The 15,995-nt window shown below is 61.2% G+C and overlaps 1 protein-coding gene and 1 long non-coding RNA gene across 7 annotated transcripts in view; one reads left to right on the forward strand and one right to left on the reverse strand.

Annotated features, from left to right (window-relative positions):
* Positions 1 to 14,033, forward strand: part of ELFN2 (extracellular leucine rich repeat and fibronectin type III domain containing 2) — a 57,390-nt gene extending 43,357 nt beyond the window's left edge. For all 6 annotated transcript variants that reach the window (XM_072844071.1, XM_072844068.1, XM_072844067.1 and 3 more), the window contains one exon: positions 5,970 to 14,033. In XM_072844071.1, the coding sequence (XP_072700172.1) occupies positions 6,459 to 8,912 (2,454 nt within the window). In that variant the 5' untranslated portion in view covers positions 5,970 to 6,458 and the 3' untranslated portion in view covers positions 8,913 to 14,033. The remainder of the gene's footprint in view (positions 1 to 5,969) is intronic.
* Positions 79 to 4,219, reverse strand: LOC140642884 (uncharacterized). Its single transcript, XR_012039275.1, has 2 exons — positions 3,785 to 4,219; positions 79 to 270 (listed from the first exon to the last, which is right to left on the reverse strand). It is a non-coding gene; the product is annotated as an uncharacterized lncRNA (long non-coding RNA).
* Positions 14,034 to 15,995: the final 1,962 nt, after the last annotated feature.

A 15,995-nucleotide genomic window follows, 5' to 3' on the forward strand; every position in this document is an offset into this window, starting at 1 on the left:
TCCAGATGGCAGTCGGACCAGTGGACAGGGGTACAAGGAGTCGGAGTTGGCATATAAGAAGAATTGATAACAATCAGAGCCGTTCCAGAAGGGTTTAAGTAGCCTCAGATGGGTGCTGAGATCCCTGTCACTAGGGGTATGCAAGTTGGGGGAAGTTGCCTCAGCAGGAATTCTGGGAAGTCCTGCGGTTCTAAGAGCTCAGGCAGGCCCTGGCTCCCCGCTGTGTGGTCTTGGGCAGATCACTGCACCTCTCTGAGCCCATTTCCTCATCTGTAAATGAGAAGCATAGGGGAGTCATGTGGCTAACAGGAAGGCTCAGCGTGTTTCCTGCAGCCTCTGAGCACCCCGTCAGCAAGGCCCCTCCCTCTGATATTATCATCCTGACTCAGTGGAGTCTGGGGTTCTAGGGCCTCCCTCTGCCCTCTGTCCCCATCTTTGGTCCTGAGCTCTTGTTCCACACACTGTGTTCTGAGCACCTGCTACATGTCCGACCTTGTTCGAGGCATGGAGGTTAATTATAGTTGCGAACAAAATAAAGCTTGTGTTGATTTGGTGATGGGAGGGGGAAGGCGGCTGGTAATAAAGAAACTAAATGGTGTCTGGTATTGATGAGTGCCCTGACGGGACCACAGCCAGCTTTGAGTGACCAGTGAGTTATCTCAGATTTGGTGTCAGGAAAGGTGGGCTTGAGGGGAGCAGTTGAGCAGAGACCTGAACCAAGTGGGGTCTGGGAGAAGAGCATTCTAGGCAGTGAGAATAGCATGTGCAAAGGCCCTGAGGTAGGAGTGTGCCTGGGGGCTGGGGGTTTGAGGAACACAGCTGGCCTGGAATAAGTACTTTCTAAAGATGGAGAAATTGAAGTCTCTCGGCCCGTGGAGCCCATCTCCTGATAGGGAGGAGGGTGCCTCCACAGTGGGTAGGAAAGCCACTTGGCAGCCCCTGCATATCCAGTCCCTGCTGTGGGCCCAGCTCTTTAGAGGAAGCTGGGGAAGGAGTGAGCCTCAGTTTTCTCATCTGTAAAATGAGGCTAATAGCACCAGTCATGCAGGATTGATAGAAGATTCGAGGACTGTACACTGTCAGGCAAAGGGATAGTTAGGACTATCTCCCAGGGGAGGAGACTGAAGCCCCAGAGAGGTCAACAGCTCAGCTTTCAATCCCAGCATCCTTTGCCTTCAACATCCATACTTCTTGCTCTCTGCCCTGCAGCTCGGGCTCATTGTACCTGAAATCCGAATGGTTTACCTGCCACTACCATTCAGTGGTGAAGGTATAATTATCCCATTTTACAGACGAGGAACTGAGGCCCAGAGTGGCCTGCCCTGGGGAACCCCGTGAGGTGGAGGCAGCGACAAGATTCAGGGTCCGGCCCCCAGAGGGCAGCGGGGTAGGAGCCCATCTCTGGGACCCCGGCCTGGTGCTGTCTTAGGGCAGAGTGAGGTGAGGCGGCTGCCTGCCCGGAGAATTCTGGCTGGGTCCCAGGAGTCCTCAGCCCTCCTAATCCTGGGTAATGGTGTTGACACGGATGGTGACAATGGCACCTCGGGGAACCTTGGCCAGCCTGGCCCAGGGCAGAGCCCGTGCCAGGGCTTATCAGCTGCTGCAAATGAGCTTTCCCCCAGTTAACCCTTACCTCCCTGCTCCTGGGAGGCCGGAATATGGACTGCACCTGTTCCCCAGATCCCACCAGCGTCCCCTCCTCCAGTGTCCCCTTGGGAGCCTCCTGCCCTGTGTCCACCGTGGCTTGGGGTTTCACAGGAGCCCGGGAGGTCTATAGGAGGCACTCACCATGCAGGTGGAGAGGCAGGTTCAGAGGTGGCCAGTCTGCTGACCCCTGCTGACCCCTGCTGACCCTGGCTCCCCCATCCCCCATCCCCTGCCCACCCCACCCCCCAGTGGGGGGACACTCAGGCAGGCTTCCTGTCCCCCCACCCCCACCCTGTTCATCCAGCCCAGAGTGCAGAGTGAGGGGAGCCCTGGGGAGCAGTCCTGTGTGCTGGATGATGTGCTGTGCAGCCTGAGCAGTGTCCCTGGGTGGCTGGGCAGGGAGCCCCTGTGGGGCAGTGAGCCCCCAGAAGGGATTTGAGGTTGGCAGATCTGGCCACCCTGCTCCTGAGCCTGACCTGCCACCAGCGGCGTGTGACCCTTCCCTGGGGTCCTGGTATCTGTTTCCCCTCTGGGCAGGGCCCCTAATCCCTCCTCTGACTTTCTAGGATTCTGAGTCTGTGGTGGCTGCATGGCTCTGAACTCAGACCCCCACCTTACTGGCCCTTCTTCTTCCTCACCATCCAAGGGTGTCCCCATGACAGGGAAATTTGAAGCCAGCTAGGCTGGGGGCCCACCCCAAGATCCCTCTACAGTATGCTGCACCCCCCAATTTTGCCACATTCCTTTTCTGTGCTGGCAAGAGAGAGGGGCACCCTTACAGTGGTGCCGTGGAGGCACTTGGGGCCTGTCCCTCCTCAGGCCAGAGGTCTTTAATTCCTGCTGCACCTCTCTGTGCCCTGAGGGTAGGCCCAGGGTGTGGGTGGGGGGTGGGGAGGCCGGGTCAGCCTGAGCGCTGCTCTTGCCAGATGCTGCACCCTGGAGCCCCTTACCCTGCCCCCCGGCCCCCAGCCTGCTTCCCTGTGGGCCAGGCCCTCCCAGGTTTAAAGGCCCTGCTTTCAACAGCTACTTTGGGTTTCTTGCCGCCCCCCCCCCCCCCCCCCCCCCCCCCCCCCCGCCCCTCAGAGCTGGTCCCTGGCTGCGGTTTGGCCTGGCAGGTGGGCCGCAGGCTCCGTGCCCTCCCTCGCCTCCCTGAGCTGCTCTGCTGATTGGTTCCTGTCTCAGACGCTCGCTCTCCATTCATCTCCTTCCTGACTCTCCCGCTTGGCTCTCTTTGGTATTTTGTTTTCCTATCCTGCTCAGTCCTGGCCTCCTGTTTGCAGCGCCCCCCACCTCCCACCCCGGAGCGTGGGGTCGCTCCGCTTCCCCTGCTGGCCTGAGTGCTGGGGGATCGCTATAGCCACCAGGCCCCTGGGCTCCAGGTGCGAGGCAGCAGCCCTCCCCCACACCTTAGTGGGTGTGCAGCCGGGCTGGGGGCCAAGTGCTGCTGTCAGCACCTTCTTCCCCTTGCTGTCCGCCTTCCGTGGCGGTGTTGGGCCTCCAGGGGCGGTGGGCAGGCGGCCCAGGGACTGGGACGGAGTGGCTGACGCACACACACGGGAAAGGGTGATGGGGAGCTTCCTCCCCTTTGGTCTGAGTCATGAGAGGAGTAGGTAAGGGGAGCTGGGCCCTGGCCCAGGCTGTCCTGGAGATCATGAGGAGCAGGAGAGGGCGCCCCGGGCAGGGTCACCTTGAGGGCTTGGCTGCACACAGCTCAGAGTAGCTGGGGGTGGGGGCTTCTCTGGACTGTTTGGGAAGGGAAGAGAAGGGGTGGGAGAGGACCACCCCTGTCCCTAAGCCTGGGTGCCTCCTTCTAGTGCCCTCTCCACCCTCCCCCAGCCTTGTCACACCTCCTCAGCTTGGCTTTGGATTTCCAGAGGCTCTGGCCAGCTCAGCTTTGCCCTGCACCCCCTGCACCCGGCTGCGGGGAGCTGCCTTGAAACCCCCTCAGATCTGAAGATAGGGGGTGGGGAATGGAGGGGGCCTTCGTGTGGCTAAAGTTGCACATGTGCACACATACATGTACATGTGGAACACACACGTGCTTAAATGTGTTGACACATAAGCAGGTATCTGCCTTTGTTCCCAAGATGCCCCTACATGACCCCCTTCCCATCCCTTCACACACAAGTGAGCTCACCTTGGCCTGAGAATACTCTCTGGCAGGCTACAGGTGCCTGCATCCTGGGCGCTTGGGTGTGTATGCGCACACACGGCCGCCTGCACATCCGTCTGCTTGCACGCGTCTGCTTGCACACCCCTGCGCTGGCGTTCTGAGCTGGTGCACACCTGCACGCATACCCGCATACAAATTCGGTCCCCAGCCATTCCCAGCCGGATGTGGTACAGACAGAGGGCTCTCTGGCAGGGTGAGCTTGGCATCTCAGCCTCCTCCTGTACAACCTGGGTGCCTGTGGCAGGGGAGGGAACTGAGGGCCTACGGAGCCAGTCGCCAGGTCAGATGGCAGCTCGGGTCTCCAGACTCCAGCCCTGAGGCTGCACGGCGGCACGGCCAAGGACAGGAATGCTTTCTGCTCGTGGGTACCCGTCCCTGCCTGACTGCCTTGTGCCCCCTCATACCCCACCTGCCTGTCCCCCCCCAGTCCCCCCGCCGATCCCCATCCAGCCCCTCAGCCTGAACCAGCCCTGCGGGGGACCAGGAGGTGTGAGTTCTCCTCACCTAGAGGTCCTGATCATCACAGCTTCTGTCTCTGTGTCTGCCTTTGATCCGAGAGGTCATCAAATGCCCTGTTCACCTGCCACCTCCTCAACAGGAACTGCCTGCCTGGACTTGTTTCTCTCCCTGCTTCCCTTTCCTCTGTTCTAACCCTCTGGGGCTCAAGGCTGTAAATTGGTTTTGCTTTAACAGCAAAGGTTTAATACTTTTTTTTGCCCCTTTTCAAAGCACTCTGTCTTCCGGAGTTTCCCAGGAGGAGGAGCGTGAGGTAGAGGTGGCTCTTGTGAACAGTCTCTGGCTTGCTTTGTCTGAACATGGATTTCTCTGGCCCAGTCTCATGTCCCTGGCCACTGCCCAGGGTGAGGGGTGGGCACACTATGCTCTTCCCGCAAGTCGAGAGAGCCTGGAGTGGGAGCTGGAGCCACGTGGGGCTGAGCGGCCCCTGTCTGGCTTGCTGGGTGATGGGGGCAGGTCTCCCCTGGTCTGGGGCCCAGTCCCCACCTGTGAAACGAGGGTCTGCTGGCTGCGTACCCTGTGCCATCAAGTCTGCTCCTCTGCATCTCGGGCTTCGGCAGCATGGCTCCCCTTACTTCTTCCCCATCAGATGGCTGGGCAGGCATCTGGTCCCCACTTTACAATGTGGAACACATTCAGAGGTGGTTGGCTCCATCTGGCTAATTGGGCTGGGTGGAGGGGGCTCCAGACCTCCTGACTCCTGGTGCCTTGGGAGCCTTGATCCTGGCCTGAGCTGTGCTGTGGGACTAGGCGCAAGTCGCTGCCCCTCTCCGAGCCTCTGGCTCTCCAGCCACGGAGGGGATCCAGGGCTTCGGCCACACTCTTTGGGACGGTGCCTGCTGCAGGCCTGTGCTACAGGATCAGGGCCCTCTAATGGAAAGGGAGGTGATGCTGGGGGTGTGTCTGGCCTCCCAGACTCTCACCCTCTCTCCCTTGGCTCTGGTCCTGCTTGTAGAAATGAGTTCTCCCCATGCCCTCCCCCTGTGGGAGACCCCGGCTTGGGGGGGGCACGGTAATGCTGCTGTGCTCCCCCTCCCCCGTGGAAGCTGAGACAAGGGAATTATTTTTGGAACAAGAGCGGTTACACAACAAATGAATTATTTATCTTTGGGTATGGAGGGGAGAAGGCATTTTGTTGGGCTTCTTAATTCCTTTCCTGGATTGGAAGGTGCCTGCCTGGGTATGTGGTCGTGTGTGTAAGGGCCCATTTGTCCAACAGAAGACTGTGGGCGTGGGTTGCATTCTGGCTCACGTGAGGGCATGTGGGTCCTTGTGCAGGCAGGTGGATGAGTGTGGACAGGAGTGCTGAGGTGTGTGTTGTGTATGTGTGTGCACACGCATGCACCTGACCTGTCACTGTCCTGTCTTCCTTCTCTGCCCACCGTCCTCAGATTCTGTCCCCTTCTTCCTATTCCTTGTTTCTTGTCTCCTTCCTTCCAGACCTCTTGACCCCCTCCTCCCTCTCTCGCTGCCTGCCACCCTCCCTTCTTTGATGCAACAGGGACCCCAGAGTGCTGCTGAAACCAAGGGCCCCCGGGGGAGGGGTGGAGAAGGAGCAGGGCCCCGCTGGAGCTTCACTGGGGCTGCTCTGAGCCTTCACTGATCTGTCCCCCCTCTCGGTGCTGCCTTTCAGGAGCCAGGAGACAGATGGGTCTCTTCCTTCCTGTCCCGTCTCTCAAGCTCCCTCCTCAGAGCTTCATTCTCCAGCCTCCTGTGGGAATCGTGGGAATCGTCTGAAGTTTGAGCCTAGAACCAGAGGAGGAGGAGGAGGAGGAGGAAGAAGACAAGGAAGAGGAGGAGGAGGAGGGAGAGGAAGTCTTGAGAGCCCGTGCACCTTTCCAGAAACAGGCGGTGGGGGTGCGTCCCAGGCCCATCCTCGGTGGCCCACGCCTGCCAGTAGCACCCCTGAGAGGACCCCCCCCCCACCGCCGCCCTCTACCGCGGTTGGCACCGGCCGCGTCTGCTCCCTCGGGGGGACCCCTGTGCCGGGGGTCGCCCCCAAGATGGTGGCGGCCCCAGGGAGGACTGTGCCGCCAGCCCCAGCCTCCCGCTGCTAGGTCCCCTGTGCCCCGGGCCCCCCTTACCCCAAGCCCGGCCTTCCAGGGGGGCCACGGCCGGCGTCATGCTGCGCCTGGGGCTGTGCGCCGCCGCGCTGCTGTGCGTGTGCCGGCCGGGCGCCGTGCGCGCCGACTGCTGGCTCATCGAGGGCGACAAGGGGTACGTGTGGCTGGCCATCTGCAGCCAGAACCAGCCGCCCTATGAGACCATCCCGCAGCACATCAACAGCACCGTGCACGACCTGCGGCTCAACGAGAACAAGCTCAAGGCCGTGCTCTACTCCTCGCTCAACCGCTTCGGGAACCTCACCGACCTCAACCTCACCAAGAACGAGATCTCTTACATCGAGGACGGCGCCTTCCTGGGCCAGTCGAGCCTGCAGGTGCTGCAGCTTGGGTACAACAAGCTCAGCAACCTGACGGAGGGCATGCTGCGCGGCATGGGCCGCCTGCAGTTCCTCTTCCTGCAGCACAACCTCATCGAGGTGGTGACGCCCGCCGCCTTCTCTGAGTGCCCGAGCCTCATCAGCATCGACCTGTCCTCCAACCGCCTCAGCCGCCTGGACGGCGCCACCTTCGCCAGCCTGGCCAGTCTCATGGTGTGCGAGCTGGCCGGCAACCCCTTCAACTGTGAGTGTGACCTCTTCGGCTTCCTCGCCTGGCTGGTGGTCTTCAACAATGTCACCAAGAACTACGACCGGCTGCAGTGCGAGTCCCCACGCGAGTTCGCCGGCTACCCGCTGCTGGTGCCCCGGCCCTATCACAGCCTCAACGCCATCACCGTGCTCCAGGCCAAGTGCCGCAACGGCTCGTTGCCCGCCCGGCCTGCGAGCCACCCCACGCCCTACTCCACCGACGCCCAGAGGGAGCCCGATGAGAACTCGGGCTTCAACCCCGACGAGATCCTTTCGGTGGAGCCCCCGGCCTCGTCCACCACAGATGCATCGGCGGGGCCCGCCATCAAGCTGCACCACGTCACCTTCACTTCGGCCACCCTGGTGGTCATCATCCCGCACCCCTACAGCAAGATGTATGTCCTGGTCCAGTACAACAACAGCTACTTCTCCGACGTCATGACGCTCAAGAACAAGAAGGAGATCGTCACGCTCGACAAGCTGCGGGCGCACACCGAGTACACCTTCTGCGTGACCTCGCTGCGCAACAGCCGCCGCTTCAACCACACCTGCTTGACCTTCACCACGCGGGACCCCGTCCCGGGCGACCTGGCGCCCAGCACCTCCACCACCACCCACTACATCATGACCATCCTGGGCTGCCTCTTCGGCATGGTCATCGTGCTGGGCGCCGTCTACTACTGCCTGCGCAAGCGGCGCATGCAGGAGGAGAAGCAGAAGTCGGTCAAGGTCAAGAAGACCATACTGGAGATGCGCTACGGGGCGGATGTGGATGCCGGCTCTGTGGTCCACGCCGCCCAGAAGCTGGGCGAACCTCCCGTGCTGCCCGTGTCCTGTATGTCCTCCATCCCCTCCATGATTGGGGAGAAGCTGCCCACCTCCAAGGGGCTGGAGGCTGGGCTGGACACCCCCAAGGTGGCCACCAAGGGCAACTACATCGAGGTGCGCACAGGCGCGGGTGGGGATGGCCTGGCCCGGCCTGAGGATGACCTCCCGGACCTGGAGAACGGCCAGGGCTCGGCCGCCGAGATCTCCACCATCGCCAAGGAGGTGGACAAGGTCAACCAGATCATTAACAACTGCATCGATGCCCTGAAGCTGGACTCGGCCTCGTTTCTGGGGGGTGGCGGCGGCAGCGGGGACCCCGAGCTGGCCTTCGAGTGCCAGTCCCTCCCCGCGGCCGCCGCCGCCGCCGCCGCCTCGGCCGCCCCCCCTGGGGCGCTGGAGCGGCCCAGCTTCCTCTCGCCCCCGTACAAGGAGAGCTCCCACCACCCGCTCCAGCGCCAGCTGAGCGCCGACGCCGCCGTGGCCCGCAAGACCTGCAGCGTGTCGTCCAGCGGCTCCATCAAGAGCGCCAAGGTCTTCAGCCTGGACGTGCCCGACCACCCTGCCGCCGCGGGGCTGGCCAAGGGCGACTCCAAGTACATCGAGAAGGGCAGCCCCCTCAACAGCCCGCTGGACCGGCTCCCGCTGGTGCCGGCGGGCAGCGGCGGCGGCGGCATCCACCACCTGGAGGTGAAGCCCGCCTTCCACTGCAGCGAGCACCGGCACAGCTTCCCGGCGCTGTACTACGAGGAGGGCGCCGACAGCCTGAGCCAGCGCGTGTCCTTCCTCAAGCCGCTGACCCGCTCCAAGCGGGACTCCACCTACTCGCAGCTCTCCCCCAGACACTACTACTCAGGTTACTCGTCCAGCCCTGAGTACTCCTCCGAGAGCACGCACAAGATCTGGGAGCGCTTCCGGCCCTACAAGAAGCACCACCGGGAGGAGGTGTACATGGCCGCAGGCCACGCCCTGCGCAAGAAGGTCCAGTTCGCCAAGGACGAGGACCTGCACGACATCCTCGATTACTGGAAGGGGGTCTCGGCCCAGCAGAAGCTGTGACCCTCTCCTTCCCGGTGAGGCCGGAGGGGGAGGGCTGGGGGCTCGTGGGGAAGGGCCCGGCGGCCCGGCCGGGGCGGGGAGGGGGGTGACGGGGGGCGCTGGGGCCGAGGCCGAGGAGTGGACGCACACGCACACCCGCACGCACGCACCCATGCACACACCTGACCACCACCTGACTGTGAACAACCACCACCCGACAATAACGGACAGGAAAACAAAGACACGTTCTCCTTAAAGTTTACACACTGATACCGAAACCAGTCGTCTTTACTGTGCTGCCCAGGGACTCTGCTGGGGTGTGCGGGGCTGGGGGGCGGGGCGCAGGCCAGGAAAGAAGCTGAAAGGGGGTGTGGGTTCCGGGGCTCTGGGACTAGGGATGGGTTTGGGGGCAGAGGAGTCCGGGGCGGGGAGAGGGTTCCCCTCTCCCACCCCCGGCTCTGGGGACAGGTCACTCACATGGAGATTTAGCACCAGGCAGACACTGGGCATCATTTCCTTTCTTTATGGCTGGGGAAACTGAGGCTCAGAGAAAGGAGGTGATAACCCCAGGGCCACACGTGGCAGGTTAGGCCCTTGCCCAACTTCCCAGCCCCATGCTGTGTCCCCGCCCTTCGTCTGCCCGCCACCCCCTTCCGGAGCTGTGGTCTCCTGGGGCTGAGGAACTTGAGAATCAGGCAGGTGCTCTTCCTTTCTAGAAAGCCCCACAGCCATGCCCCCCGCCCCAAGTGTGGAGCTGTGATTCATCACACTGGGGGTCCTTCGCCCCCTTGCCAGCACCCAGGAGAGATGGGAGGTCTTGCTTGCGAGAAAGGAGCAGAGGCACCAGAGGCACGGGGCCATTCCACCAGCCCCCTTCAAGTGTCTTCCAAGTAGCCTGGGAGCTGCTTCTGGGGCCTGAGGAGAGAGCAGCGGGCCAGCTCCCACCGCCTCTCAGGTGCAGGCCCCCTTGCCCCACCCCCCAGCCTCTCTGGGCCCCTAGGGCCCCTACTCATCCCAGAGGGCAGCAGTGAACTGTGATGCCTGGGAGCAGTGGGGAGGCAGGGTGTCACGGGGGTCTCTCTGCCTGTGCCCGCACGTCCTGGCCTCCCGCCTGCCTGACCCCCAGGTGGGACTTCGGGGGCAGCATCTCTCGGCCTGCCCAGGGGAAGGAGGGCTTTCCCAGGCTTACTCACCCACCACTTCTTGGCTGCCCTTCCCTCCCCACCCTCTGGCCAGAGGGGCTCCCATGTTTCCATGGAAATGGCCGCTCCTCCCCTTGCAGACCCCCACCCAACATCGAACAAAGCACAAACAGTGAGCACCACCCCTCCCTGCTGGGGGGGGAGCGCAGGCAGGTTCTTGGGGCCCCTCCCTCTTCCTGGCCAGCTTCTGTCTCCATGGCAACCCAGGGCCTGGCAGTTGGGACTGTTGGGCTCCTGGGGGTTCTCTCTCAGTGTGGGCGGTGGAGGGTGGTAAGGGAGGGCAGGGCCAGGTGGCTGTGGCCTCTCTCACAGCTAGGGGCTTTCAGGGATGAGTCTGGGGGCTGGGGGAGGCTGACCTGGGGTCCTGAGGCTGTGGGGGCTTGAGCACACTGTCAGGGTGCTGAGGGGCCCTTCACCTTTGGTTAGGACGTGGGCCAACGGGCGGTGGGGACAACTATAGCTTTGCCCACCTGCCAATGTGCTGCTTGGCTCCCCACCCACCTCAGGATGGGGAGGAGCCCACTCAGCTCCCCCCACAGCCCTGTTGGAGACCCCTAGCCTCTGGCCTGTCACCCCGTTGGGTTTCTTGAGATTTGGGGAGTGTGGCTGTGGGGTGAGAGTGGGCACTGGGGTGGGATCAAGACCTGTACTGTGTGTAGGGGGCGGTCCTGACCAGGAAAGCTAGTGCCATCTCCTGGGCTGGGGTGGGGGTGTCTAGCGACCTTTCTGCCAGGGGTAGGGTCTGGGGGAGGTCTTTTGGAGGGTTGCCAGGGCTCAACGGAGCGCCTCTCTTACACCCACTTGGGCGACAGACCAAGCCCAGGGCTCACTTTGGGAGTGACATTTGCAAAGAAAGGACTGTTTTTCTGGGGAATAGAGAGGAGGGGGCCAGCAGGATAACGCAGAGCAGACCTCCCTCAGCCCCTGAAACCTGGCCCCCCCAACCCCTCCTCACACCAGATTGGCAAAACTGAGAACAGCAAGCAGGCAAAGCCAGTGGTGTGAGAAAGCAGATTCCTGTTATATTTGCATGACGATTTTACTGTATTTTTCTGAGCAAACATCTGTCGTGTATGTGCCAGTTTGTCCAGACTCCCAGGCCCCCCTCCCGCCACCCCCTCTTGCCCACATTCCCTCTGTTGTGATCTGACAAGCAGCTCTTGAAACCTGGGGAGGGACCAGCTCTGCAAAAGACCCAAAACAGGTGCCACCGAAACACAGCCCCCACCCCGTACCCGTCTCCTGTCTTTCTGAATGGTGGATCCTGCAAGCGTTGCCTCACCCTGTGGGTCCCAGTTTCGTGCCCTCCTCCTTCCCCCTCCTCCCTGCCAGAGAAGGGTAGCCCCAGGGAAGGGAGCATGGGAGGACCTCTTTATCCCACTTGCTGCCCTTCTCAGATGAAGATGGGGGGTGCTGAAGAGGGAAGGGCTGGGTGGTTTGGCCATCAGGTTGGTGGGGGGACAGTCACACTGCTGAATACTGGGGGCTGAGAGCTCAGGGCTTCATGGGTGGTTTTATGGGGAGGCTTGGGGCCCTGAGTGGGGGGGAGCCCATGGAAGGAGCTGGGGCCCAGGGTGGCCTGGCCTCAGTGGAGATGGAGCTTCCCCCGGGGAAGGAAGGGAGCCTCACCCTTGGAAGGTGCGGGAGCCCCACCCTTGCCATTCCCCCATCATTCCTGGTTGAAGATGACCTCTAAAAACCGCAGGCCATCTTACTTTGGGGGCTTTAAGGCTAGGTCTCCGTCTTAATGGCGAGGGTCTTGCCACCTTGGGAGGCAATCAGCCTTCACAACCTAGATCGCGCCAACCTTGGAGACAGAACAGGATCTAACTTGGGCCTCTGGCCTCCCAGCCAGGCTGTATCTTCAGCTGCCCAGCCAGTGCCCTCCACCTGGGAAAAGTGCCAGTGCACCGTAGCCCACCTTGGAGGCTTTCTTGCATCTGTGTCCTATATCTTCCTGTTCAGGATACTTCTTCTCCCAGCCGTGAGCAAAATACGAGACACAAATGAACATTCCCGTTGAGGCGTCAGGCTGGCCGAGGCCCTGTGTTTGTAATGGCGATGAGCACGGTGGGCCTGGGCCGGAGCCTGGGCAGGTGGGGAGGGTGGGCAGGCAGGAGGGAAGGGAAGGGGAAGCTACTGGGCAAGGCGGAGGGCGAGGAAGAGGAGGAGATGTGGGTGCTGTACCCTGGACCTCCTGAGGAGGCCTCCTTACCTTGGGTTGTGCCTGGGCTTTGCTGTCACTGTCAGAGCATCTCCAGAGGAAATTCCTGGGTACCTATCGCTGGAGGGTGGCACCAGGAGGGCTACTGTCACTGGGAGGGCTGGCGCTGCTAACCCTCTGTTGGAGCTAATGGTTTTCCAGAAGGGAAAAGCAGAGGTCGGGGGCGGGAGGGTACAAACAAAAAAACACCTTAGTGTAGTGTAGATACCTCCACAGGGGTCCCAGGGCCTGCCCCTACCTGCGGGAGGCCCCTCCCCTCTGCACGGCTCCCAGGGGGCCAGGGGACAGTGCCAGAGGACTGTGGAGGCTGCCCCCAGTCCAGGCTGGGGGTGGGGTAGGGTAGGGCTATCTGTGGGGTGGTGGGAGTGGAAAGACCCACGGGACAGCAAGAGTAGGCCTGCAGGGCCCCAAGGGCTGGAGGGGCAGGGGAGAGGCTGGGCCTGGCCCTGGGGCTCTTTCAAGTTGCGGACTAGAAGCCGCTCAGCATCCCCACTCCTGGAAATTTGACAGAGAGGGAACAGAAGCTCAGGAAAGGAAAGGAAGGAAATCTTCTAGGGTCTCGAAACCAGATAGGGCTGGACCGAGTCCAGGAAGGGGAACCAGGCATGGGGACCAGGAGTAACAGGCCCTAGCTTGTAAAGGCCTCCTGTGCAGACAAGGGACAGCCACAAAATGTTCCCCAGTGGGGGACACTGTGTGGAGAATTAAAAAATAAAAACGGAGGGGATGGTGCTCAGGGCATGGGGGAGGGGCTCAGGGCACCCCTCTGACAGGGGCCCGGCTGGGAGGACTAACCCACCAGCTGCAAGGACCAGACCAGAGGGGAGGGGGTGAGGCGTGGCTGGGTGTCCCCAAGAAGCTCCTCAGGTGTCCCCACCCCCTCTGAGGGAGCCTACCCCACCCCACTGGTGGCTGAGCAGCGGGGGGAATGGGGCTCTTTCTGGGTGGCAGCACTGGGGGTGTCTGACCCTGAGGGGCCTAAGGGGGCAGGGCTGACCCGTGCCCAGGGGGGCTGGCGGGAAGGCTGGGGCTTGCTCGATCCATCCCTCCCCACTGAGGCTTCTGCTCCGCAGTGCGCCCTCCGTCCCAGGAGCTGCAGGGCTCCTTGTCCTCCATCCTGACCCACGTCCTCCCACCTCTAAGACAGAACCAGTATTTACACTCTTTGCCTCTCCTGCCTGCCTCAGAAGCCTCATTAAAGGTCCCTCACTGCTGCTGAGCTGAGGGAGAGGAAGGGGGTGTCAAACGGGGTGCGTGGGAGGCTGTGGGCTTTCTCTTGCTTCTTGCCCCTCGCCCAACAAGCACAGGGCTGGACAGGGGCAGGGGTCCCTCCTGGCTCCCCCCTCCCCTCCTCCCTCCGTTGCTCTCTCCCTCCCCCCACAAGGAGCCACCAGCCCCGTGGGCACCTGCGGCTGGCTTGGCACCTGGTTTGGGTACTGCAGAGCTGGACTCCCGGCCCTGGGCTATGAACCTGTGACCCCTAGCTGTGTGTGGACCTTTCCTTCCTCGGGGGGGGGTGTGGCCCAAAACCTCTCCTTTTCTTCTTTTGGGGGGGGGTAATAACTTCATTTATTTTCTCTTCCCTCTATCTGCCTCTCCCTCCTCCCGATTTCCTGTTTTAAACTGAATGGCACGAAATTGTTTTCCTCAACTCGGAGATTCCTGTATGGAGAGAATCAATTTCTATATTTGCAATAAATTTCTTATTTAAAACAATGGGGCCGAGGTCTGTGTTGAATGTCGACCCCCTCCCTCCCCCTGCCCCCTGGCCCCCTCCCCTCACCAGCCCCTGCCAAGAGGGTGTCCCAGCACTTCCACTTTCCCTTTCTCGATGGAGCCCCGCACGCAGGGTTGAGGTGTGTGGCCCACGGATGGGCAGCCGCCACCCTGGTCAAGGGAGAAAGCAGTGTGTGTGCCAGAGAGCAGGGGCCAGCAGGAGATGACAGGGTCACGGTTCCCCTGCACCCCACAAGCCTGGCTGGCTAGGGGGCCTGGTGGCATCTCTTCCTGAGGACCTGGGCAGCCCTCTGCCAGCTGCCCTCCTTCGCCTTGTGGGGCCCCTGGCCTCCATCGTCCCTGCATTCAGCCAGACCCGAGAGACGGACAGGGTGTGGGCCTTACAAGTCTCGGCTGATGTGCGGGGATGATGTCCCCTGGCCGGTGGCCTGCTTGCAACTGTTCTCTGCCCTTCGAGAGGGGCGGGTATGGGGCCCAGCGGGTCGCCTGCCAGTGGTCAGGCCAACTTCCGGGCAGCCTGCCCAGTCCCACCGGGTCTCCGAACGGGTCTGCTGCCCTTTCCTGCACAGCTAGGAGCCGCCTCTGCTCCTTCAGGGATCAAGAGATGCAACTTGTCTCTGGCCTGGCAGGGAGTTCAGGTCTTCATCCAGGGAAACCCTCGCTTAGGTGGGGCCTGGGCAAGCCCCACCTCCTCGTTTCCCCAGGCCACCCTGTGCGCGGACCCCTGCTCTCCAACTGCTGCCAACCACCACCACCCCTCCCCCACCCGCCCCCGGAAGCCCTTGGATTCAACCTGGATCGCTATGGGGGTCCTCTGAGTGGACTCGCTGGCGCCCAGCTATTCTTCTGTGAGTGATGTCACACGGTGGCACGTGGCAGCTCTGACCCCGGGTCAGGTGTCCCCATGGCCCTGGTGGCCCTTGGCCAATGGGTCTGTGCTGATCGCTTTCACCTCCCTGAGAACTGGTGTGCACTGGGGGATCTTTCTGGAAAAGCCCCTGTCTGAGCCCGTGCTGGCGTCCCATCTCCTCTCAGCTACCCTGGGGCACCCCGCCCTGCTGTCTCAAGGTGGCAGCTGCCTGGCCCACAGTCTCCTGAGACTGCTGCTTCTTGGCTCTTACCAAGCAGCCCATAGCTCGTGTCCTGTTTCCTGGGAGAAGGTTCAGGATGAACTTGCGTCGTGGGATGGGAGAAGAGAGGGGCATGTCTGCTGGAGGGGTCAGAGTAGGGGGCAGAGTCTGGGGTCTCATAAGCTCTAGCATCTCAGGCCTGCAGCTGGGGCTGCCCCGGGGTCCCCCAGCCTGGCTGAGGCTCGGGACCACCCTGCCCAGACACTTTCCTGTGACACTTTGCTCCAGCGTCTCCATCAGCATGGGCCTTTCCTTTTGGAGGGGGTCTCATTATTCCCAAGGATACAAAGCCATGACCCAAGGTGGGCCTGAGCCGGGGTGGGCGTGGGGGGTCCAGGCCAGTCTAGGTCATTCCATTCCTGCGACCCTAAGCAACTCGGACTCCCACGTTCCTTTCCACAGGGGTCTTAGGGTCATCTGCAGTTACTGGGAATTTGGAAGTGTCTTCAAGGACAACTTTGCTTTTGTGAACAGAAAGACTCATTCTGTTATTACTCAGGTACAAATGTAAAGACCTTTTAGCTCTTTCATTTCGGTACAGGACTCATTCTATTTATAAGTCTAGTAAATTTTCGTATTCACATAAGGGGATTTGGGTTAATTTAGGTCCTGTTTACAAAATGCAATTAATCAAATGTCCTTAACTGCCCCAAACTTTATCCAGAAATGCATGCTATCTGTTTTCCTTTTTAAATATTTCATTTAGTTGAAGAACAAACAAAGCCTTACATCCTGACAGATTTCTACTTGCTCCTAGGGTGACTTTGGTCTCTTGTCATGTACCAATCTTCTTATCACATGAGTGGTATTT

The sequence above is a fragment of the Canis lupus genome, chromosome 11 (assembly GCF_048164855.1).
Source record: "Canis lupus baileyi chromosome 11, mCanLup2.hap1, whole genome shotgun sequence".
NCBI lineage: Eukaryota > Metazoa > Chordata > Mammalia > Carnivora > Canidae > Canis > Canis lupus.